The 26411-nt window shown below is 36.9% G+C and overlaps 1 protein-coding gene across 4 annotated transcripts in view; it reads right to left on the bottom strand.

Annotated features, from left to right (window-relative positions):
* Positions 1 to 7096: 7096 nt before the first annotated feature.
* Positions 7097 to 26411, bottom strand: part of HACE1 (HECT domain and ankyrin repeat containing E3 ubiquitin protein ligase 1) — a 49968-nt gene continuing 30653 nt past the window's right edge. For 2 of the 4 annotated variants that reach the window (XM_057375406.1, XM_057375407.1), the window contains exons 18-24: positions 25153 to 25302; positions 20054 to 20250; positions 15299 to 15430; positions 14510 to 14608; positions 14148 to 14218; positions 8576 to 8689; positions 7097 to 8147 (exon numbers count right to left, since the gene is read on the bottom strand). In XM_057375406.1, the coding sequence (XP_057231389.1) occupies positions 8045 to 8147; positions 8576 to 8689; positions 14148 to 14218; positions 14510 to 14608; positions 15299 to 15430; positions 20054 to 20250; positions 25153 to 25302 (866 nt within the window). In that variant the 3' untranslated portion in view covers positions 7097 to 8044. The remainder of the gene's footprint in view (positions 8148 to 8575; positions 8690 to 14147; positions 14219 to 14509; positions 14609 to 15298; positions 15431 to 20053; positions 20251 to 25152; positions 25303 to 26411) is intronic. The other 2 variants (XM_057375410.1, XM_057375409.1) reach the window with 2 other exon arrangements.

The following is a 26411-nucleotide window of genomic DNA, read 5'->3' as shown; positions in this document are numbered from 1 at the left end:
TGCTATCCTAAGGCAGAAAAATCAATGGAAATATTTTAGATACTTGGTACTCCTTTTCTTAGGGATGATAGGAGTTGATGTTTGGCATAAATCACCACAAAACTATGTGTCACCTTCAAAATTAGAGACCTTCAGACCCTGCAGATTTTTTGCCCGTTTACTGCTTTCTATCCCTTCTATCCTGTTCAGAAGCCTTCCTGATGCTGTGAAGTTTGATTTGTCTGAAGGGGAGGGTGATTGCATGAGATTTAAAGATCTAATATTCCAAAGTCACAGCAAAAAATAGGTATGTTTTTAAAAAGCAGCAATCTGTAAAGCTGCAGGACAGCACCCTGGATGAAGAGACCAGCACATTTCTGGAAAATCAAGGAACTCCCCAGCCTTGTTCCCCAAATGGTTCTTTAAGTGCCACATACTTCAAACACAGACATCCTTTTTTTTTCATGTATGTAACTGTTCACCTTGCAAAGATACAAGTGCACTGGGCTTTATTTTATTAAACCAAAAATCACATTCATCGCAAATACGTATTGAAGGTGCARATTAGATTTAGAGTCAGTCTCTACATAACAGAAAAAAAAATGTAGACTTTAAGTATAGATTGTACTGGTGAGAGTTTGTATGTATAGAAAAAAGGTGGGATCAACACAAGATGGACTTTGGGGATGAGTTCAACATAAGGTAGCTAGTCTTGGGACAGAAGTTGCTAGGTGATGTTGGGTACAGAAAAAAAAACAAACAAGAGGAGCATGACACCTGCCATCAAGGCTTCTGAAAATTAAATTCACTTCTGCTTCAAAGAAAAAGTAAGATTTGCCATAGGATAACTCCCACAGCTTAAAAGCAACTTTCTAACTTTGTCAGAAATTAGAAAGCAATGCTTAGATCCTTATTCATCTGAAAGTTAAGGAATCAGCATTAAACTGTGGGGACGTCCTGCCTTTATCAGAAGCACCTCTCCATTTAGACCATCAGTGTCTGGATGTAAAAGCCTCCAATGTCAATGCTACAAAGGCTCACCTGGTGCWTCTAGGGAAAGTTAAACCACCTGAGTCACGCTTGTATGGAGCATCTCACCAGTTCACGGATTATCAGACACAAGTGCTCTCCATACAGATCACAGGAATGAACATATTCCCCACATTTTACCAAGCATATGGTCMAGGTTGACAGGGAAGGACAAGACACTGAAGCAGAAGCAAGCCTTGGAGAGTTTGGTTGTCCCTGAACCCTTCTGTGACCATTTTCAAAAATTGTGACTGGTGAGCACTAAACAGCATTTTCAAGATACTGAGCTTTCCCAAGCACAAGTTTATGACAGCCATCTGCTCCAGTCTGCTCCAGCTGCCAGAAGGGCTCAGCAGGATGGGCGAGACGGAAGAGCAAGTGCACTCCTGAGACCCCACTCAAGGACAGTCTCCAAGGAACAGAACTAAATCCTGGGTAAGAACACAGACACTACGTCTGGATACTTCCACATATCCCTGCCAAACTCATCTGCTCTTCGAGCCRTCACACAGACACACAAAGGCTGTCTCCTTCCCTCTGAAGTTTACAGTCTAACTGCAATAGCACAGCCCACGTACAGAGACACAGAGATATTCACTRAGGTTACAAAGGGGGTCATGGCAGACGCAGACATCAAACAGGAGCTGCGGCAGTCTCCGTGTCATCTGCCTGTCCATTGAACTTTGCTGTCTGTTAAGTACAAAGATACATGACAGAGCAAAAGCCCCTGGTGAACTCACATCAAACCAGTCAAGACTGAGTAACCAAGAAGCTTGGTACTGGAAACAAGACAGATAGAGAAGCAGAAACAAAACCTACAGACCAGCAGGGCAAGACATGGTCAAAGGTTGTTGGTTTGGTTTTTTTTTTCCCTGTACAAAGAAAAACCCTCTTGGTAAGAAAAATCTTTTTTTCAGGCATTTTCACACACACATAAAGTGCACATTGCAATGARCTGTAATTACAAACTGCTGGATTTCTAGACAGTTTTAACCGAAGTATTAATGCACCTTATAGAAAGCATAGCTTTACATTAGAATTTGTCAGTTATTCACTCATACATCTCTATTATTCAGTCTATTTTACTGGTAGCGTTACCAATGAAGTCACAGGAAATTGTCACACAATACATTAAAACCCTAATGAATAACAGAGACTGTAAGCATGTTTCCCTGGTCTAAGATAGTTCTTAAATTGCCACAATCCTGTCAATATTAAAGACTGAGATTTAAAATATGCTAAAATAAAAACACTTCCACACAGAACCACAGCCTAAACAAACATGCAACATAAATGAGGTGAATTTCAAATGATGTCAAGGTGCTAAGGACCAAAAGCACAAACATGACTATTAATCCCCACATGTTCTGCCCATGGAGCTAACATTTGGAGTTTTCCTAAACTGGAGATGATTTCAGCAGTTATTCATGCCCCTGTGCTTAACAAGGAGCATCTCACCTGCACAGAAGGGAGCCCCTTCTCCCACACAATTTGAAGTAGTGCCCTTTCAGCAGCAGCTTAACTTGCTTTAGCAAACACTGCCAAAAAATCTACCTTAAGGCAGGGGGTTGGGGGGGGTGGATATATCAAAATGACAAGTCAGCAGTAGGCTCATTCTGACCTAGCACCAAACATGAAAAAGAAAATTCACTGTTCTCCAGCAACCACCCTCCTGGCTGAGACCAACCAGTCTTCCCAGTCTCAGTGAGAGCAGGCTGAAGCCTTCAGACCAGGCAGGGAAGAAAAGAGGATCACATCTCTAGGAGGCCCAGGCACTTTTCCCATGTGCCAGCTGAATGACATACCTGTTCTCAAAACCCCCCTCTTATTCCACATTTATACTCAGGACACGATTCACCTCTTTCCTGAAGATACTCTTCACTTTCAGAAACGTGCCTCTACCATTTATTTTCTCTTTTCTCTTGCTTATGGTCCTACACCTAAGATCATCACTAATATGTCCCACAAATCAGAGGTAAAGCACAGTAGTTGTCTCCAGGCCACCTCACCAGACCCAACCGAATACAAAATTTAGATTCCCCATAGTAYAATCCCATCTTTTAGCTGACATATACTGAAAAGCCATACTGTCATAGCATCCACAGGCATCCAAATACCAATCAATAGCTGCACCACTTTGCAGAAAKAAAGATAGCAATTAGAAGCATTAAYCTAAAATAGTGCTTATACATTCACCTAAATATGTCAGAATAAACTTACCAACACAGACAAGCTGTCTATTAGATAACTCTGAAATCTTTGCCCTRTGCATGTTAACCAGTAGCACTCTTCAAGTACTTCATTTTCTTTCCAATCCATGTAATTTGTACACCAAAGGTGTTTTTATATACTGGACAGCACTAGGGTTCAGTTTCCTTTTACCAGGGGTTATAAATTTGACTAGACAGCAACAATTGCTATTTAATCTAAGCAAACTGGTATGTCAGAGGCAATCAGTACAGTGAAGCTATCCCAGGAGTATCCTAATAATCCCAATGAATCACTTGGTGTTGTATGGAACTGAATAGTTGAACTCTTGGCACAGAATGTCACAAGCACTTAAAGCAGCAAGTATATACAGCTGCAAACAGAGAGCTCACAGACACTTCCCTTCATAGTGTTTGCACTCCTGCTCAACTTGTGCACCTTTTGGCATTAACCATTTCCAATTATATTAGAATACGTTATTGTGTTTAAACAATTCCCCATGGAAAAAAAAAAAAAAAAAGATGCACATTTAGGGATTTTATTTGCTATTCCTACCAATGATTACGTGTTACATTCGGAGAAAAAGTTCAGGAAAAATCTGGGTATGAAACTGGGAGGGCTCTGATATAAGAGAAAACCTGCCGACATAAAGTAGTTAACAAAATAAGAACACTAAAGTGTTTCTGATGAAAGACTTTTTAACAATGATTGACACACAAATGATACTGATTACAGAGGAAATATTTCAATGGACCACTGCAGCCCTTCTTACTGGTGTTTTGAGCCTCATCTGTAGAATTTCAAGCATATTAAGTGATCATTTAAAAAATAATGTTCTCCAACTAAATTAGATGCCATGTATAGAAAGACATGCAATAATAATGGTGCCACTTTTAAACMCAATCTAAAGGTGCATTCTATCTTAATTCTGGTTTTATTAACATATTCTATTAGTTTGAATTATATGCAGATTTTTAAAACTGAAACTAGAAATACTGATTTACACACATAATTAGAAATGTTTCAATCTACCTAACTACATGGAGCTATTTTCAAATGAAACTAGCCAGTAACCTTAGGTTAACCTTAGAATTAACCTAAGTCATTAACTTATACTACGTTTCCTTACGTGGTGTGATTCCTACTGCCTCTAAACAACTGCTAGTCCCACAGAAGTACACTAACTCTGTTATAGTTCCTAGAGTGCAAAAATGTTGCTGAATTGACAAGTGTGTCTATAAAACATACAYCACAGCCTCTAGTCTATCAGCTGTATGATTATCTATAGCAAAGGCTGGATAAAAACAGATGTTCTGACTTGAAAAACACTTATCTTTACAACTCAAGAATCCCTGAGGAGGTTTAATCTAGTTGATTTAAGACTTTAGTTCTTAGCATCAGTTTAGTAGTTGGCTGATTTTACTCCTTAACTAGACGAATGCTCTTCCATGGACATGCTAAAAATTCTCAGTAGTAATGGCAGCATATACAAACTACTAATTTGTCCTTAATTTCTAAAGCAGGGGTGATCCTAATATTTTTTTCTACTGTACAGATGAAAGTCTCTGAGTCTCTGGAAAATTCAGGCCAACACCATCTTCTTCTCATCCCATTTTCAATCTTATTTGACTATGGAACATACAGTAGAAGTCATTAAGCTGCATTTCACAGTTTACGGTTTTAATGGTTTTGCAACATTAGATGCACAACACATTTTCAAGCATCAAAAACTAGGCTTTGCTATCTAACATTTCATAAAGATAATAAAAGCTAATGAGCACTCGTGATCTATGATCTGACAAGACATCTGTTCTGTTCTTTCCGAGACAAAACACTCACCCTGCCTTGTTCAGGCACAGTGGGAGAGAACAAATATAAACCAATTAATCATTCTAAACTATAAGCTATATTAAGTTATAGTTTCTCAACAGGCTTTTCATACCCTGTTGCTTATAGTACACAGGTGTCCTAAAAACAGTCTTTCAATGCAGTAATTAAATCCTGCTAACTTCACATGGTCAGTTGCAGACAACAGCACAGTTCAGTTTCAGCAGAAAAAAAAAAACCTGTTCAAAACAAGCAGTAACAAAGCTGATGTTATACCAAGAGTCCAGTATTGAGAACTCTCTTCCCATTATCTACATATTTACATCATGTGTTCTCATTACAGGAGGATCCGACCCGTTATGGGGGTAAGTAGTGCAAACATTATAAGAAATCCTRCAAGATACGAAACAGGGGACATGACTAACACTGGCATGGAGGCACAAGGAATAATCTGCCTTACCATTTGTGAGGCTGTAACAGGGAGATCTGTTGAGAACATTAAAACTCTGCTCTCCTTTATATTTCAAAAACAGCTGGCAAGCATTTTAGGTGAATCGTTTGAGACCAGATTCAGCTTGTTGTCACCTATAATATAACATAGCAGTGGAAAAAAACCCACAATTCTTTTTTTGTTTTCATTCATCCTTGCAGTATGCCTTATTTTGGACACTGCAGGAGCATGCAAGGTTTTGGCTTCCTGGAAATTGTTATTTATTACTGTAAATAAAACATGCGAAATGGAAAAAAAATCACAGATTGCATAGCAGTTAACAAACATTATTTACAATAAAACCTTAGATAAAGACAAAAATCCCAGTTTACATAAAGAAAACAAATACCCAATGTCTGACAAATACTTTGTACTGCTCAAAACACTGGCCTCCTATTGATGTACCTTGCAGGAGCACATAATAAAATAAGCAATAGAACCAGGGAACCAAGAACAGCCCAGCTGTGCAAGAAAGCAAAGATCCAAGACTGGGATCCAACTGGGATTTATTGTTAAAACCCCAACACAGTCTCAAACATCTAACCTATCCCAGCAGCCTAAGCTTCCTTGAACATGCCAGAGGAGAAGAGCATCTCCCCACTGAMTGAAGCAGCAGCCAAGCAGCTTTCACTGGACTGTCCTGCTGGAACAGTCTGCTCYTTCCACTAACTAATACTGGTATTCTCCTTATGTTGCAACCAAAGACTCTTGCCTCAGAATTTAAACCAACATTTATATAACATGTGYACAAACAGAACCAAAAAGGAATGAAGCTAATAAGTTCATATATAAAGCTTAGTCCAGAGGAAAACTACTGTGGCAAGACTGAAYCAGATGGTCCATGGATTTCTCTCACTCCCCCAGAGAGGTTATGGATGCTTTATATTGAAGTAAATAAAATTTGAAAAAAAAAACCAAACCAGCGCTAAATAAGCAGCCTAGACAAATTAGCTGGTGAACCAAGGCTACACTTGTATTAGCACTTAGTGTGGAAAAACCTAAAGCAAACAGTATGAAACAGTTTCTGCCGTGGACCTGAACCTTAAAATTTGCATGTTTGGTGGCTTTGCTATGACCRAATTAATGTGTAAACTCTTCAGATCACATCTTTATATCACTTAAGCCTTGCAGACATACATTTGATGTTCATCCATTAGCATTTGGTACATTTTTGGATCATTTTTTTCTGTTTAGTTTCCTCTGGACAGAATCCAGTTTGCATTCTCTGAAGCAAAAGCATGACAAGCAGGGATGACCAGATTAATTTACAAAGAAAAAATACACCCTCAACTGAAAAACATACCAACAACCAAAAAAACCACTCTGAGCCTGAATCAAAACAATAATGTAGGCCTACTCCAGGGTCTCTAGAAAAGCAGTTATGCAACAGCACCAATGACCCCAAAATGTGCAGCTACCTATCAAATGCTGCTGAGTTCTTGCTGCTTATTTTTGTATTTTATTTGTGTAACATAGTCTAATTCTATATMAAATTTGACATAAGATTCTATCACAGTTTTGTCAGTTAACTTCATAAGCTCAATGTACTTCCTTGTACATCTGTTTATGTCCATCCATACACTTTGACAATGACTCCTCAAATACTGCTTCCATGACAATTTAAATTATGGAAAGTTTAATAAAACCCTGAAAGAAAAAAGAATGACACACCCACAGAGGCACACAAATTTGTCACATTGTGATTCTGGTTAAAATATTAAAATTTAATAATACTTTTTGAACATACAATTATGTCAAGGAAAGAGTAAAGGCATTCAAACAATGGATATAGATCTTAAACAATATTTACAAATTCTAAACTGCAAGTTGACTATAAAGTCACAAATACTTTAAATATTTAGTAGAATATAGTGTAAATTCTAATATAAACTAGATAAACTCCATCTGTTGTTTTTTTCCAGTCATAACAGTCTAATCTTTACATAGTATATACATTAAAATACCAAAAAGTTATAAAATTTTCTTTCTGTTACTATGCAAAGAAATGGAAAATACATCAGCTCTGTATTACTGTACAATATTCCAATTGATCTTTCTGTAGTGGTCTGCAAAAATAAATGGCACTTTCGCATGCAACAAGGCATAAAGTACAACTCTTTTCATTTGCAGTATTCTATCTGAGTGCAAAGTAAACTGCAATGCAAATGTCATTCAACCATATAGCTGGAAATCAAAAGTAAACTGCGGAAAGAGATTCTGACAAACTTTCTCAGATTGAAATAATAATGAAATGCATGTAAACTGATTTCCATACAGACCTGTAATTTTAAAAAATGAAAATAYAGCATAAGGAAAAGTTTGTTTTGATGGTATCAAAGCTACCTTGACAACACAATAATGGAGGAAAAGCTGATGATCCTGTGCCAATTCTGAAGTCCAGCCCTGCCAATGGACTGCAGTATCTAAAATGCTTTTCTCTTGACAGTTTCCAAAATTACTTCTGCCACTCAAAATTGCACATTAACAGTCAGATGAGTTTTCTGGACTTCATTATGCCATTGTGTAACCATAGCTTCCACAGTGCAATGCCACAAGAAGCCTGTCTTTCAGGATTTCTTTACTTGGGTATTCAGGTAACTTGAGCATGTTGATACTGAAAAGGGGAAAAAAAAAGCCATACCACAGTTCAGCAAAATACTCAACAGTAAAGATTTCTGATTAAAACTCCTGAAGATATCACGTTTATGGGAGAACACAAGCCTGTGCTGACTTAGCACTGAGCATTTATATTACAGCAAATTAAGTCATTTTTTCACTTCARTAAGTTGTAATACAATAATTTAACTTTAATATTCCTTTATTAATTTCACTCCCTCAGACAAATTCAAGTTGCAAACAATGAACAAACAATGTAATGCCAATTGAGATGAAACCCATCACTTTCATGTCAGAGTATGACTACTGCAGAAACTGTTCAAGTWTTTTTTGGACCTTTTAATATTTAAAAGAACTGTACTTTTGACTGTGACTGACATGAAAAGTTCTGGTTTTAAAATATTTTAATGAGAATAGTTAACATACCATGTGCTTGATGTTGGTAAMAGATTTGCAGTATACGGTACAGCAGCAATAGTAAAATTTTGCAATCCACTGCCACCCATTATATGGGCAAAGCCACCATGAGGCACCCTGGAACTGAGAAAATATACAGAAATTTGAGCAGTGCAATAATGTTATAAGGCAAAAAAATGTAATCTTTACACTGAAAATACCTCTTACTTTGAATAATTTGACAGCTACTAATACTTTTACTAAAGTTCCCATTTTCTTACTGATATCAAAATTCTCATCATTTAAAAGTATTTAGTTACAAGACTGAATAACACATTAGCCTACTTACATTAGGCATCGTATTGCTTGACTGATGTTTAAGKTAATTCTGCTTGCAAGAAGGACTCATTTCTACAACCAGTTTTTGTAGCAGAATGTTCATAGAATCACAGAATATTCTCAGTTGGAAAGGACCTACAAGGATCGAAAYCCTACTCCTAACTCTGCAGGGATCACACCATGTGCCTGAGAGYGCTGCCCAAACCCTTCTTGAGCTGTCAGGCGTGGTGCTGTGGTCAATTCCCTGGGAAGCCTGTTCCAGTGCCCAAMCACCCTCTGGGTGAAGAGCCTTTCCCKAAMATCCAGCCYAAATGTCCCTGACACAGCTTCAAAAATCATTCCCTTGAGTCCTGTATCTGATCACCAGAGAGCAGATAAGTGCCTGTCCCTCCTCCTTCCCTCCTGAGGAAACTGTGGACTGTGATGAGGTCTCTGAGGTCCCCCCTCAGTCTCCTCCAGACTGAACAGATCAAGTGATCTCAGTTATTCCTCATATGGCTTCCCATCTAGACCCTTCACCACCTTCATGGCCTCCTTTGGACACTTTCTAACAGATTTATATCCTTCTTATATTGTGGCATTATCTCAGTTAAGACAAACATGTCTATGTTTACAGYTTAAGAAATACTACATCACAAAACAGTTTATTCTCTGATTACTATCTGCGGGAAAAATGACCAAAGTGTCCTTGACATGTCTGTTCATTTACTACTTCAGACAAAATATTTCAAGCAACTAATAAAACCATTACCTCAATCACATGGTCACCTAGTGACAAACTATGGCAAAACCAGAACACACTAAAAAAAATCACACTAGCACCTTCAGTAATGCAATCTCACTTAATCATATTACTCTTTTCCTTTACCAACATATTATTTAAAGATTACTGCAGGTGTAAATGAGCAGTAGCCCATTGTTCAGACTCCCTCCCTGTAATTCTAAACTAAAAAATAGAATAAAATTCAGATATTCAGATATTTTCATAACATCAACATAGGCTGACACACACTACAAGGTAACATGTTACTAGCACAACCCTTGCACCCAAAAAAATCTCAACCCCTCCCAAAATCCCACTATAATGAAAGGATAAAGACTGAAGAAGCTGAATGTATAATAAGGAATAATGCCACCAGCAGGGAGAGGGTGATGACCCTTTGTCTGTACTTGGGGAGAAATATCCAGCTCTCCACTACAGGAGGGATAGGGACATGATGCAGCAAGTTGAGTGAAGGGCCACAAAGACTGTAGGGGATTGGAAGACCTGACACAAAACAAAAGYGAGCTGGGACTGTTCAGCCTRGRRAAGCGAAAGCTCAGAGTAATCTGATCAATGTGTATAAATATCTGAAGAAAGGGATAAGTAAGATGAAGTACTGGTTCCCAATTATGGGACAGGAGGCAATGGGCACAAATTGAAGTTTAGGAAGTTTTCATTTAAACATAAGAAACACTTTTTTATTGTGAGGTGGTCAAACACTGGTATAAGTTGCCCAGAGAAGTCGAGAGGTCAGCATTTGAGGAAACAGTCAAAACTGCTTAACCAAGACCTTGAACATCCTGCTATAGCTGACCCTGCTCTAAATATCATGTTGGATTGACAATCTGAGATTAGATCAGTTYGTTAAAGCATGGTACTAAYAATGCCAAGGTTGATCTCTGAACAGGCCATTCACTCAAGAGTTGGACTAGATGATCCTTGYCCATCCCTTCCAACTCAGAGTATTTTATGAAAGTCTTAATTGCCAGAGGACCCTTTCAATCTCAGCTTTTCTGTGATTTTGCAGCAGCCAAGAAAGAATCTGATAAAATAAAATAAACCTTCCAAAAATATGTAACAGCTGTTAGAATTATGGATTACAGGTACCTGTAAATGCTCCTACATTCACCAAATCAAATAACTGTAGAAACCAGAAGCAAGAGTGGAACAGAAGAGGTAATATTTACACTCAACTACTCCACAAAAAAGGAAAAGAGTAAGSGTTTCTACTGCTGAATGTGAAGGARCTGGGACACAACTCACAGTAACATCTTTTAAACATACCTTTTAGAATTAGCTGTAGTATCCAACACATAAATATGTATTACCTACCTTAACAACAACAATGCTGAGCATATAGTTTCTAACACTGCTATAYAAAGTAACCACCATGGAGAGAAGTGCTGCAGCATATGCAGCGTATTATTTCTGACACAAATGGAATTGTGCTTACAGCAACAATTCAGAACAGCTGTAAAGATTTTACATCAGTACTCTTATACCACAGTTTTGGCTCACATTCCCATATAGTGCTGCCTCCCCTGCAAYGACTTTTTTTCTCCCCTCTGATAAATATCCCACATTCAAATCCTAAGTGCTGAAAACTTCTCATTCAGTCCACTATTATCTCAAAGCTTTTTTTTCAATGTAACTTATTATAATATTTTACATACAGCCGGTCAAAATTGTAAAGTATGGTCAAGGCATTGAACATTTAAACACTACCAACAGAGTAAAGAAAGCCTTCCAAATAGATGCAAAAAATATCACATTATCTTACCCTTTCTACTACATGTGCAAAGAGCCRTGAGTAAGAGCAACAATACAATTGCATAGCTTTGGAAATTTCAAYGCTATTAAAATGTTTAAGTTTCCATCTGAATCATGACATTTCTACCTATTTTTCCACTGATGGGCTTTGCATAAGTTTACTTGGAACGAAAACACTGTGGAAAAGATATTTTAAGCTGGTTTCCTTATGTTTTGTTATACTTCTAGAACTATATGTTTCTTTCACATTGAACAACTATGCTGAATTTCCCTCAAAAGTGCATAAGTATATTGCTTATTGCTCAACAAAACCTACAATGCCCAAAGAAGTTCCATACAATCTTTATAGCTGTAGAATACAAACAATGTAGAATTTRTCATATAGAATGTATCAAGCTGCCAACACTTCTTCCAACTGTTCACTAAATATCTCATCAGAAGTTGCCAATGGATAATTAACAATCATTTAGCCAAATACCACTATAAACACCAAACAGATCAAGAGGGGGAAAAAATAAGTAAAAGCTTGTAAAACTGGCAATATCATCTCAAGCAGCTGTCAGCTGAGARAGAGTAAATGGTGCATAAGYGAACTTTCAGATCCCCAACATGARGCACAAAAACATTTASACTTTTTCTTGAGTGTGCTAAGACCTCTAATGTTCAAACTTTCCCCATGAGAATTACTTTACTGTTAAAAGATGTCTCAAAAATGGTATTAATGACAAATGCAATGCCATCTCCACTGAAACTACCAAAGAAAGACTTCGTAAGAGAAAAAGAGAAAGATGTAAAAATGGAGGGAGAAGACAAAAGGCAAAGTTGGAGAAATATTTAGAGATATCAGAGAAACACTGAAGACATAATTATAAATCCATCTTAATTAATTCACTTGGTAATTTCATATCCTTTGATCAGAAAGAACAGTTCGACTTCACATACACACAAAAAATAAAGTGAATGTACAGAAGAGTTGAAAGGGAAATGGAGAAAAAAAACAGTTTTATGTAGCCTGTCAACCAGTATCCACAGAAACAAATTCTTCACTAAGGCCAGAAAGCAAGGACAGAAAAAGATGGTAGTTTGAAATCAGTTGCACTTTAAATGTAAAACTTTGCTCAAGATGCCAGCCCGACTACTGTACTAGGCTAACTTGTGTTTCAGCTCACAGAAAAGTCAGCATCTAAATCTTCCATTCAAAAGAAAGTAGGACTGTCTGGGGATTTATGTGCAAAAATGCCAGCTGCATATAGCTATTAGAGATAACTTGCAAAAGTTAAATATTTATGGAAAAATATATCTACTGCATTTCAAGCACTGAAGAAAAAACAAAAGGTTCCTACTAGCTGATACAGAAAAAAAAAAAGCTAAGCAGATTGTTTTTAAATTCTAGCTYAGAGTTCTTAAAAGCTATACCAAAAATTTCTTTCCTACTAACAAGAAAATGGGCAAGAACAAGCATGTGATTTGTGACCAAAACAAATGATGCTGATTCACATATTAATCAGACAGTGTAATTGTTTACTTGATAGGTGCCCCTTAGAATCCAGTAGATTATCCCAAATGTGTAAAGATAGTGAATGTCACTTCAGTATCATTGAGAATGTTTTAAGAAGCATTTGAAACACAAGTTTACATCTTAAAGATCCTTATTTGCTGTCTAGATTTAGCAATGGACTAGTCCACTAAACATGAAAGACCAGCAGTTGGCATGCCACACTGGTGCAGTTACAACCGCAGGAGCCATTTCTTCAGAGAACAAAAAGATCAACGTGCATAGAACTAGCCTCTTAAATTGTCCATGATCCCTAAACCCAAGGAAATTCATAATAAATCAAGTGAAACTAATAGAATTTGGAGACCGGGACATTTGATGATACATCTGTGACTGTGAAATTCCTTAATGTAAGAGGTAGTTYTGATGGTTTTAATTTGTATTTTATCATTGCTTAACCACAAAACTCATACACAAAAGGTCAACTACTCTACTAATCCTAGAATATTAAAGGAACATCACTAAGAAGATGGTGGGATCTCTGCCTGATAACAGAAAAAGATTGGATTGCACAACTCAAGTAGCATATTTATGTCTATGGATCCACTTTGTGAAATGTCTGTACCCACAAGTTCAACAGCTCACCCAACTCAACAGGGGCATTTACTGCTAAAACATTCCCTCACTGCCCCCAAACCATAAAGGAAATAAAAATGGCTTTCCCTAGAGAACAAATARAATTTAGGACAGAAAACCTATATAAAGCACACAATCTTGCAAAATGTTACATCTTTACTTATCTTGACACACTGCACTAACTTTAAATTCACCTCAGCTTGAGCAGGATATTTTGTTTACATTGACTGAAGTGATACCTAGTTATCCCATATATTACAGCCTCAGCTGATTATTGGAGAAGCCAGGAGTCACATAAATATGCATCAGAAACAAGAATACAAAGCTCAGTTAAATTCACTATGGTTTTGTCAAGAACTGCCTGGACAGCAACGAAGGCCTCTTGCAAAGTGGTCAAGTATAATAAATACGTAATCAATCATTTTGCTGCCAACACACACAGCAGAAGTATTAACACACACTTTGTCTACTTTGATTAACGTACACAACACCAAGTATGTAAAACAGTTTCTAGATGGTCTTTTATGGTATTCTCAAGTCTATTGCCTTATTTCAGAATATCTAGACAATGTATTTGCTCTTACAGAAGAGTCTCTCACCTGCCAGTAACAAACTGCAACAGTAATACTCTCTCTTCCTGAGTTAATTCTTCCACCACGTCCCAGAACCACTAAAYGACAAAAAAGTTAGTTTGTATTTTCCATTAAATACTTGTAGTACTTGAAAATATACTGGTAAAACAATAAATGCAATATCTGTGAGTTTTCYACATAAATTATGGAAATGCTTTTATCAAGTTCATACATAATTTAGTTACTTAATGTAGAAATATTGTGTAAAAACCCTCCACAAATTTCAGCCAAAATAAGCTTCCACAAACGCACAGAATGACAATTACAACAAAAACATATTTTGGGGATTAAAATTAAATAGTCTACATTATTATGGAAAAAAAAATTACCTGAATAACTTGATCTCCTCTYTCATAGCCACTGGTGTATTCTGTGTTTTTTAACCAGTCATTCACATCAATTTCTGGCATACCAGACAACAAAAGTTCCTTCAGGAGAAGCACAGAGATAGATTCTGATTAGTCCTCCTGACAAAACACTAGTTTCAAGAGTTTATGCTCTTTTGAAAGGTAATGCTTTAAGAAGTAGGAAGCTTACAGTGCTTTTTCAGTTTAGTTGCAACCAACAGAACTTACAACTAAATATTGACACATGAAGATTTTTGAATTCAGGTAACTTCACATGATCTGTTTAATTGAAATATGCAGCATCAAGAGAAAGGACCTAAAAGAGTCTTGCCATGACTTCAGAGAAAATTTGAGGTGCGTTGATTACAGAAGATGAAACCACCAATGAAAACTCACTGAAATTTGATTCTGTGACTCAGAAAAAGTAAAGACAATAGACACMATCTCCTTAGTTTTGAAGGACTTCTGTCCTCCTCAAGGAAAATAGGCAAAGACTTAAAGGCATCACATGCTGATTCCATACTGAAATTACAATTAAAGGCATTTATCACTGCCATATGAAGTTTCAGGAAGATGGTAATTCTGAGTAATTAGAAAAAGCAGGAATACACGTAGTGAGATCCTCACTGATAGATGCCCAGAAAGCAAAACCAATGTGAAAGCTACAAAATGGTTTATTTTGTGGCTACTGAATTTTACTTCTACATCATTACATTGCTGATGAAGTATGCTGAACCAAGTGTTTTAAAATACAGAGGCATTTCTGCTTACCARCTCATATTCATCGAAAAGCTGGATCAAAGATGGTGGAATGAACATATGGAAGCCTTGCAAAAAGGCATTTATCTGAGGCTGAATGGCTCTTGTCATTCTAAGCTCTGTCACAAGCTGGACATACTCAGCCTGCAATGTAGAAAACAATAAATATTAAGATAGATCCCAGCAAAACCACACAGTGTTTGAACAAACTCATACACACAAATGCAGTCTGCAATGCACCACAAATCTCTTCCACTGTAGGGTAATAAGGCTCCCTATGCACTTTCCACATGGCAGCAACCCCCAATAAGCCCTTTCTGCTCTTCTGCCTTTCCTCTTAAGACAATTCCAAAACAAAAGGACTTAGACCAAGATAAAGGAAGTAAATAAAACTTAATTTGTCATACCCACATCCAGTAATCCAACCACCACTAAGCTCAACTAAGGACATAAATACACCAATGTTTGTAAGAAAAAATACTCTTTTTAAGCAAGCTGACATTACTCAGGAAAAAGGGTTAACTTCTGAAGGAGTATTTGCATGTCACAAAGCTTCCTTGTTTTCCCCATCTCTGATAGTCTAAAATAATATATAATAAAGCTTGCAGAGGTAACTAGCCTCAATGAGAATTGCAATTTTTTWAAGAAAGTYTTGAAAAATCTCCTTAGTTTTAAAAAGAAAAAACATTACAAAACTATTTCTACCATTGCCAGGGAATAGACTATATCATGCTTTAGTGATGTGGGGGCTCTGTTCCCTTTAAATTGTGACAGCCAGAAAATGAATCCACCAGAACTTTGCTTTTCTTGAGAACACAAAAGCCTTGGAGGTGTTAATGGAAGAAGGCTTTTAGAAGGAAACAAGTACCATTTAGAAGGGAAAAGTGCCTACATTAAAACTCTATAAACATGTCTCATCTAGCCTAACAAAATTGCACAAGTTTAATAAAGTTTTTTTACTCAAGAAAATAGTTTTCAACTTGAAAACCAAATTTTTCCTAGTTTATTTAAGGTACTCAAGTTTAAAGAAATGCTTTTACTTCCCRACCATAACTTTTAATAGGAAAATCATGAAATATATCTCCCAATTAAACCATCTCAACTATCAGCTTCCTTCAAAAAATAATCTTACAAAAATACTACTTTGATTCTTAATTATAAAAAAACTTCAAACTAAACTTTTAGGTTCTGAACYTGCACAAAAGCAACCAATTATTTTTTCTTTCCTCCCTTTCAGAAAAATAGAATGAAGTAAGAAACATTTCAAAACAGAAGGATATTTTTCAAAGCARCTCCTGACATTCACAAACCTACAGAGGGGTTGTCATTTGCTTTGCAGTTGAAAGATAATGCATTATCACCATTTTATTAGAGAAAAATTMATCTGTGAAGTGCTCTGAAGAAGAGGAACATGACCTAATAATATCTTAAACTGCAGTACTACCCCMAAAAATCTAGTTTCAGTCTAGTAATCTCCCCAGGTTACTTCTACTATCAGTGGAGCTAAAGATACCTTCCTTTGCTGAGGACTGAGTAGCCAGAGGAGATTAACTGCTCTAGACAAAAGTCAGTCTCTGTGAATACAGAAGAAATCAGAAATGTTTGCAATATCAAGATTCAAAATAATGTTAAGACTGGTTGTCTTCAATGATCAGAAATGCATGTTTTACATCTCCTAAACCTCTCTCACGTAAATTAGGCTTTCCAGGAAAATAGGGTTCTGGAAAGAAAAATTCACAAGCTTATTTTGAAAAATCCATTTAAAAAAATTACTTATTTTCTGCATGACAAAAATACTACATTGAACATTTTAATTACAAGAGAAAGCAGTTGCTGTACTTTAGGTGTAACAAGAAATGTTTAAAATAGCCTGGAACAGCCGAGCATCCTGGCTATCAGCACTGGCACATGATGAAAGACCTGTAGCACAGAATTTACATAATACATGTCAGTAAAAAAACTGGTCAATTTGTTTTGCTTTCTGTACACTTTATTTACATTTTATTCCACTCTGAAGCCTTAGGAGCACATCACAAAACAGAAATACCTACATCATTTCAGTCCTACACAGTACATAAAAGGCACAATCCAGCCTTATTTAAATAAGGGAGATTTCACTGAACACACTTTAGAGAGGCATCACAAACATGACGACAAAGTCTAGTTTGGRTGAGGGCTTGTTCTGTATTTTCCTTTCAGGTAAATAAAGCAGAGATCATGCTTCCTTGATTTCACAATCCCATATACTATGAGACAAGGATCAATGGTTATGATGATTTTCAGATTCAGAAAGTAGCTCCATTTTAAAGCTGCCTGGGGAAAAAAAAAAACCAAACTAGTATTTTACTGCCAAACAGAATGACCAGCTCACAGACAGGTAATGGGAGGACACAGAAAGTCACAAGATTGTGTACCATTCTTTAATATAACATACAGTCAAACTTTAACTAGCTCTAATTTTTTTTTTCCTATAAAGTAGAAAGCTGCAAAAAGACAAACAGCAAAAAACAAAGATAAATTCAGGACAAAGCCTGACTTTTCCCTTTGAAGTCTCTCCATTACCATGACAAAAGGCAGTTGAACCACAGCTATAACTGTGTTTCAGCTGGGCAACAGGGACACAACAATTGCAAGATATGAATACTTGCATCATCAAATTGTCCCACAACCATTCACCTATTACACAGTTGATGTAAACAAAGAAAATTCCCCCATTCAAAGAAAATAACATTTTACAAATAGCTCTTACAACTGGTACATTTACTGTTTCGGTTTTCAATACGGGAAAGGGACTGTTTGGGTGTTTCTGGGCAGAGAGGGGCAAGGCATGTTTTATTTTGGTTTTGGCATGGGGAATTTTTTGTGTGTGTGTCTGTGTTTAGGTTTTTTTAAGGGATAAATATTCACTTATAATTTAATTTTTACAGGTAATCTGCAAGTGTGCATTCACAGCAAACTATTTTAAAAGCTGAATTTTTTCTCTCAGAGGTATAACAAATACAATGAGTTTTAAACAGTGATCTAATATTCCTTGGGTAAAGGAAGCAAAAAAAAGAAAGTTATTTTTTTGCAGGAAAAAAAATGGGTTTTTATAAAGCAAAGAAGACACATTCCTATTTAAACTGATAGAACAGCTAAACTAAAACATACTGCAAAATTATGTCACATTAAAGAAACTGAAAAAAATACCTAAAAACCACTAAAACACACATCTACAATTCTCAACAACTTGACCACTGTCAACAGCTATGCCAGTGAACAAGAGACAGTGCTATCTTAGAGATGTTTTTTTGACTTCGCATTCTGCAACTTCAAATTCAAAAAATGCATTAATATTAAACATTTAAAACTACCCCCAGAGTCACCTGTTTCTTACTACTTTTCAAAYTAAAGCTACGTAAACTCTCATCCCCTCTTGACATGATGAGGGAGGTTTGATGAAATAGAATKGAGGCATCTCCTCTACACATTTTCAACCACCCTTTTTAGTCTGTGCCCCAGCTCAAAAGTTAACCAAGCAAATTAAGCTACTAATGGTTAAGTACCCTCATGTGGGCAAACTTCTAATTTCATGCTAATTGATAAGAGATTTTAAATAGTTGTTATGAAGCTACTACTTATGTTAAATACATCTTTTTTTTATATACTGAGAAGCTAAGACTCACCAGATACAAAAATCAACACCCTTGCTTTCTCCAACMGATAAGAAAGAAATGAAACATCCACTACCTTCACAATTAGACTTGTTTTACCATCTGTATTCTTTCATGAATGACTGTATTGCAGGAATCAGTGCAGAATCAGGCTAATAATATGTATTTCTGCTATTGGAATGACACTCTGCCTTAATGAAAATGTGGATTAATGCCACAAGAATCCAGGGCCACTTGCTCCAACACAAACAGCAAYGTCCTTGCAACAAAGGCTGACACCAAGCGGCCATTGCCCAGAGCAGCAGCTGCCGACACTGCTGCTGAAGCCGAATGCACGCTGAGGACAAAAAACGGGCTCGGCCAACCCAACACAAAGCTGACATCAGAACCAAGAGTCAATGCTATAAAAGAATGCAGGTCTACCCATGAAACTCCTGCAGTTACTCAAAACTGTTTAGTCAGTAGCTGCAGGATTCAGTTAGACTTGTGTTTATCTAAYAGAATTTCTAGATGATTTTCAAAATCCATCTGTGTTTTCCCATATTTCTTTTTTTGAACTAATRTTGCAGAGAAATCGAGGGCTTTTCAACATGCTACTATTGAAGTAAATTTAAAAAGTAGGTTATTTTCATACACCCCAAATGACTTGCAAATGGCTGAAAAAGCTTCCTGCAGACTTTTAGTCTGTCCATTTTCTACATGTTAATTAGAGCAATCCAGTGCTATAGACTGGCCTAGCAGGCAGCACACTTTGCAACATTATCTAAATTTTTATGTTTAGCAATTGTTACTGTTCTATTTTCTTGGCAYACATACCTAAGACACAACCTTCGGAATATTTGTAACTTATAAAATAAATCCTTTATTTGAAGTTGATGCTATTTCYCTTCCACTGTTCTGTCATAAAAAAACCTCAAACCTGGATGGTTTTAAAGATTTTTAGTACTATTTCTATAATATGCTAAGCTAGAAAAAGGGGAAAGAGTGTTGGCAACTGTAATTTTTTTGTAGTTTTCTTCAAAACAAATATACCATTTATCCTTTGATTTATTCAGAAAGTCAGTCTAATGGCTTTTCCTATACTACCATCTTCTGAATAAACCTGTATACTCACCTTATTTTCCTGTGTAACAAGTATACTYGCACCCCCTGGCTTCAATGGCACTTCTTCCATTGCTCCAAACACATCAGTCTCAACAGAAAAGGTCAGCTCTAAACCCAGATCGCTGATATCATTATCTAAAATCCACTGCAAGTTCTTTGCATACTCTGGATCAATAGATGCTACATCCTGATAATTTACAGGTATGCCTAGGAAAAAAAAGCAAAGAGACAAAACTGCTCAAATAAATAGGATAAAGCAAAAAATACTGTAACTTAATACATGGTTGAAGATTGCCCTCTAGAGAGAAACCAGAATAATGCAGTCATAGGAAAAGGGATGCACTAACTACAGCAGAACTRCAGTCATGGTATTTTTAAAAWATTACAGAATCAAGTTTCCTCTGTTTTTTCTCCTAGTGAAGAAAATTGCATACCACTCAGGCAAAAAAAAATTGCACAGTTTTAGTTCACTAATGGATTTCAGTAAAAGCATCTACCCATTCTGAACACAACACATTAAATGCTTCCCACAAATCTGAAAGTTTTCTACATAACTTTTTGAAACCCAAATATCATATTTCTCTACAAYGGTATCTTTTGCCCCAGAACATTACTTGGGAGGGACACAACAATCCTTTACCAGAAAACTATCATTCTTCAGTGTTCTTCTTCTTAATCATATTTGAAATGAGATCTATTATACAGTTAAAAACAATTATTATAGGAATTTTACATTTCAAACTGAACTTGCAAGTCATTTAGAAGCATTAAAATGAGAGTTGCTAGAAGTTTGACTTTTATTCAGGTACAGAAACCGCCTGTTTACAAACCCCTTCACTCAAACACATTTCAGTAAATGGGCCCAGAACAAGGTKACCCTGAATTTATGCAAGAGCTACTCTCTTCACTACCCAAGAAAGCAAACCTTGACTAACTCTGTCATGATAGATACTTTACCAAGACAGATACAATATCTGGGAAAAGGGGCAGGGGGTGAGGTTTAGAGAAAAGCAAGTTATTGGGAAGTACTGTCTTTGCTTCACCCTCTTCCGTGCACTGTGCTGAGTCATAAGGGTGCCCATTAGTAGCGGCCTCAGCACATCATGGACTGAGGATGCTGCACCCCAGAATAACACGAAATTCAAAGGCTAGTAGCCACTGCAAAACATCCAAGTGTAAAAAATATTATAGTATTTCCCTGGCAGAGCTGACTAGCATTGAAATGGTGTGTACACAAGCTGTAAGGCATTGTTTATCRAACAAAATTAAGCAACACTCCAGTTTGAGAGAGGGAAAGAAACTTAGTAACTAAATATAACTGTCATCTCTCTCAAAACAAAAAAAAAAATCTAACAGCTGTCTAGTAGTTTCCAGAGGACTTTCACTTTTGCCAACTAACAAGCATATGTGCATTTGACATACGAAATGTGGAAATAATGATGTCTCTGAGGGATATAAGCAAAATGTGGGAAAAGAAGACTGAAAAGGAGGAATCAGAGACTCCTTTAGAGAAGAAGCTCRACTGGAGTGTTATGATGAAAGTACACCCATAGTCAGCATGTTGTGAGACCAAAGCACAAAGTTCAGTCATTTGGTTGACAGATATTTCACCATTCAATAGATTCAATCATGCAGTTAAAGAACTCCATCACATTTATCAGGACAAAATTTGAATTCCATGGAATACTATGCATCTTTCTCTTCTATACCCGTAAGGCCCCTGTAGTATGAAAAGGAAGAGAAATCTATCTTAGCGTAATTGTGAGAAGCAGGTATTTCTGTGCAACACAGAACTTCAAAGAGATAGTACAGGTAAGCTCTGAGACAAGCTCATTAATTRTTCAAGGTTTTAAGGCATCCAGTTCAAAATACACTGACCTAGAAATTAATTTTCACYTTTGTTTATGCCTTTTTAAGGAGTACTTTCTATTACAGTGAGGAATGKAAGAGCAGATAGAACAGTTAAGAATTTATCTGCTGCCTTTGTAAGCTGGAGGTAGAAGTTTCCTTTCACAAACAGAAAAGAAATCATATCCTTAAATACAAAGTTACTGRAAAACAGCACTAGAGAAACTATATGCTCCTCCCCTGTTTAACCAGAAGGCCAACAGACAAGAAGTGTTAGAAAAACAAACCTAAGGGGCCTTAATTATTCCTGACTGTATTTCTCCCTGTACCACACCTGAAGTAGAGTGCAGCCTTAATAAACATGCAGCCCTATGGAACAATGTTTGATGTCACAGCACACACACTAAAAAAATTATACATATTACATATCTAACACCTTAGAAAGCACATTAATTGTGTGTTAGCTGGGTCATCCCATAATCTTTCCTAGCCTACCAGAGAGTGTTGCAGGAAGATCTCAATYCACTACAGTGGAAAAAAGGTAATGTACCCACCTGAGTGTCAAGAAAATGTATGAACATTTGTTCATACAGGTTTCAGCTTCTAATTAAGGCACTTGCACATCATGTCTGTTGACTAAAAAGAGGAGTTCCTTTGAAAGAGATTCACACTGTTCCTCACATACAGAAGGTTTCAGCACACAACTGGTGCTTTCAGTGCCATCAACAGATGGATACACTTTCACTACARAAAACAAGTATCTCAGTGCAAGGTGAGAAACCAAAGGAACCGAAAGCAGCCTGAGACTAAAAAAGATTTCATACTCCTTTACCTAATGCCTGACAAGTAGCTGAAGGGAATTTCTGTGCCTGYAACCAGAAAACTTGTATTTGGCAGGAACAACCATTAGCAAAAATAAAACAAATCTGCTCAAGAGCATCCACTACTGCACAACTCTTGATTCCTTAAGCAAGAAGACAGGAGATGCACAAAGCTGATGGAAAAGGCCTTGGAAAGGTTTAAATAAATCACACTGATTGAGGCAGAAAAAGCAACTACTTTGAGAAGTGGAGGTGTAATTTYTCCAGTTCTTTGTGTCTGGTAAGTAAGAAGTGATAAAGAATTGTGAACCTTTTGAGCCTAAACAAGTTGAATGTGTATAAACCTCTAGAAAGTTCCAGAATGCCTGTAAAATAGAATGACAAGACCTTACTAAGACCGTATTAAAGAGACTAATGACTGCTGCTTGGTTTGCAATAGTTATTTTAGCAAGGTGAAAAAAGAGAAAAAAGTAATAGGTCATCTTGTCAATTCAGAAACCAACAAATTAAGCATATAATCACAAGCCAAACTAGTAAGRAACCCAAAATCATTTGCTGTCATTTTCAAAAGAGGTGAGAAGAACAAGAAGTTGAATTTCACAATTCTCGAGGTGTCACTGAACAGAAAAAAAGATAAGCTTTTCTTTTCTGTGAATACATCACAAGGAAATTAGCCTGTGAGTGTTATTCATAACAATGAAAGCAGCACAGCCAGCAGGTCAAAACAGATGATTCTGTCCCTCTACCCATACTCATGAGACCCCATCTGGAATACTGCACCCAATTCTGGGGCCCTTATGTAAGAAGGACAAAGATCTGTTAGAGCAAGTCCAGAGGAGGCCATGATGATAATCAGAAGGCTGAAGAACCTCTCCTATGAAGATTGAAGGCTGAGACAGTTGGAGTTAGTTTCAGYCTGGAAAAGAGAAAGCTCCAGGGAGACCCTGGAGCAGCCTTCCAGTACCAGAAAAAGGCCTACAAAAGAGCTGGAGAGGGACTTTTTACACAGGTAAGTAGAGACAAGACAAGGAGGAGTGGCGCTTTAACCTGTAAGAGAACAGGTTTAGATTAAATACCAGGAAGATATCCTATACTGTGAGTGTGGTGAGGCACTGGAACAGGTTGCCCAGGGAAATTGTGGATGCCCCATCCTTGGAAGAATTCCAACATCAAGCTGTACAGGGCCTTTAGCAACCTGGTCTAGTGGGAGGTGTCCCTGCCCAAGGTATCCAAAATCCTTTCAAACCCAAATCATTCACAGTTCTTCACCACTCTTGATGTCAGAGGCCAAGGCTTAACTCAACACTAAACCGTGCCATGCAATGATACTTCTACTTTAGAACCACTTTTCCATGTGAAGATCAATGACTAGAGAAGACTGATGAAGCATTGCATACATGGTGCTGCTGCAGATTTGCTATCCTCTGCTGGCTTTTGCCCAGAACCATCACTCTCCTGCTGCACAAAGCAGTACGGAGGGAGAGAAGTAAAATACATTCCTCTGTGAAGAATGACTGAGCCTGCACCTTCAACAAACTGCAACAGTGTTCTCTGAACACTTTCAGGGAAGATAAACAGTAAACTTGTAGTTAAGAGTTTATCTATCCTGGATTCAGCAAACACCACAGGRAGACTCCAGGTAGACAAAATGAAAACCATCAAGCTATCACATACTTCCAAAGAAAATAAGCAATTGTACACAAAGGAAATTCTGCATGCAACAACAAATAAATTTATGTACTTGGAGGAGTAACAAGAACATACAAGAAATCACATTTTCATTCAAGAGAAATTTTCTCATGACAATGCAGAAGAAGGGCATCTTGTTCAACAATCAAGAGGCACAAAGGTTCTTAAAGAGCAGAGAAGAGGCCTAGACCACAGACACCACCAGCTAACAGAGGTCTTCCTCTACTAAAAAAATCACGTTTTTACAAAAACATCTATCCAATGCTCTTGAATGCTACAGTAAAAGCATATGAATTAACTTCCCTCATTAAGAGACAGGATGAACCTGCATTAGTTCTGAAACCCTAGTTGAAGGAATAAGCACTGTTTGTTGGAGTGGATAGACAGAGAGGTTTTCAACAGTAGGGCTTSACCTTTTCAAAAACCATTGCACAARTGAAGAACTCCAGATATAATCAAGAAAGCCTGATAGATTTTTGCCAGAGTTCACAAACATTCTCAACGTTGTCAGTCTTAAGTTAACAAGGGAACAATTATTTTCATTTCTCAAGAATAATACTACACAGAAGAACAGATGAATTTCACAACTGTGACGCAAAGAATTGTTGTGACTCTGATGTACATGAAAGACTAGCAAYTCATTAGTTTCCAAGGCTTTTTCACTTTTAACACACACAGAAGTAAAAAAGGGGAAGGTTTACTACTTGGACAACTGTTACGACTAATAAATAGGATTTTAATAAAACCATACCAAGAATATGTTTGTAGAATGACCTTGTGAAGTAGATGTTCACCAGCTGCCTGTGATTCAGAGCCAGCCCCAGGATCTGGCCCGCAAAACGGAAGTAGTTCAAATGATCCGGATTTACGGAAGAGTTGCTATTTGGCTGGAAAGTTGTTCCTATAAAACAAAAGTATTATCGGGTTCCATTTTTTTTTTTTTCTTTTTAATTAAGTTTTTATTTATCAAACACACAAAGTATCTAAAAACACTGCAAGAGTTTTATCTTGGGGTTTTGGAAGGCTGTTTGGAGGTTTTTGTTTACACAAAAAAAGATGTCAGAAAGGAATCTATTAGAATGTAATGACATYTTATTATTACAATGATACTGCTTTGCCACTATCAAAGGCACTGTTCTGAAATAATTATCACCAACAAAAGGGTAATTATGAACTGCTAAATTGGGTCCTCCATCTTACTATATGGCTACATACATGTTTTACTCACTCTAATGGGCTTTGCTTCTATCAACTTCTGAATATGCTCAAAGGAAGGATTAGAATGTATCTACTTCCTTTCATTTCTCTACAGCCAGATGCAGGTAGGAGACAGTCCAGTCCTTGTCTCCTTAGAGAAGAYTACTTCAAATGGATAGATAGACCTGAACATCTCCTTTTAGTTTTCATTAAATAATCTATGCCTCTACTGTTTACCCATGCCACTTCCAAGACTTTGTAAGGTACAAAACTAAACACTTATCACTGATTATGATGTGCAATCTTTTATTTATGAAGACTTGGTTTATATGGAGAACCCAAAAGACAAAAAGTCAAATACAAGGGAGACCTATGGAGATCAACATCTGGGTTTAGAACATAAATTAGCTGATTGAATTTATGGATTTCTCAAAGGAGATAAAGGAATACCTCCATAGCTCCCTTGCAAATGTAGAAGAAAGGACAGGAGTTTATACACTCCTCTCAAAGTGTTATGTCCTTCTATTACCAGGCAGAAATAGCATGGCCTCATTAAAACCAACAACTCACTCTCCTCTTACAAAAGAGCAGGAAACTTCAAAGTAAGAAAAATATTTCAGCTGTTGTTATAAAAATGTACAATGAATAGATCATTTCTCCATATATGAGATCAGTTCTGCCAGTGTTACTCTTAAWAAGTAACAATCTTATATTCTGAACCTAGGTAAGTGACCTTTGTTTTTTGGATTATAAAATTGCTTTTATAAAAAATCACACCCTAAATTTAGAAAGAAAAAAAAGAGAAAGGCAGAG

The sequence above is a fragment of the Malurus melanocephalus genome, unplaced genomic scaffold (assembly GCF_030028575.1).
Source record: "Malurus melanocephalus ecotype Western Australia unplaced genomic scaffold, MMel_1.1 scaffold_248, whole genome shotgun sequence".
NCBI classification, from domain to species: domain Eukaryota; kingdom Metazoa; phylum Chordata; class Aves; order Passeriformes; family Maluridae; genus Malurus; species Malurus melanocephalus.
The sequence above is the reverse complement of the archived record's forward strand: the minus strand, read 5'-3'. Positions and strand labels throughout refer to the sequence as shown.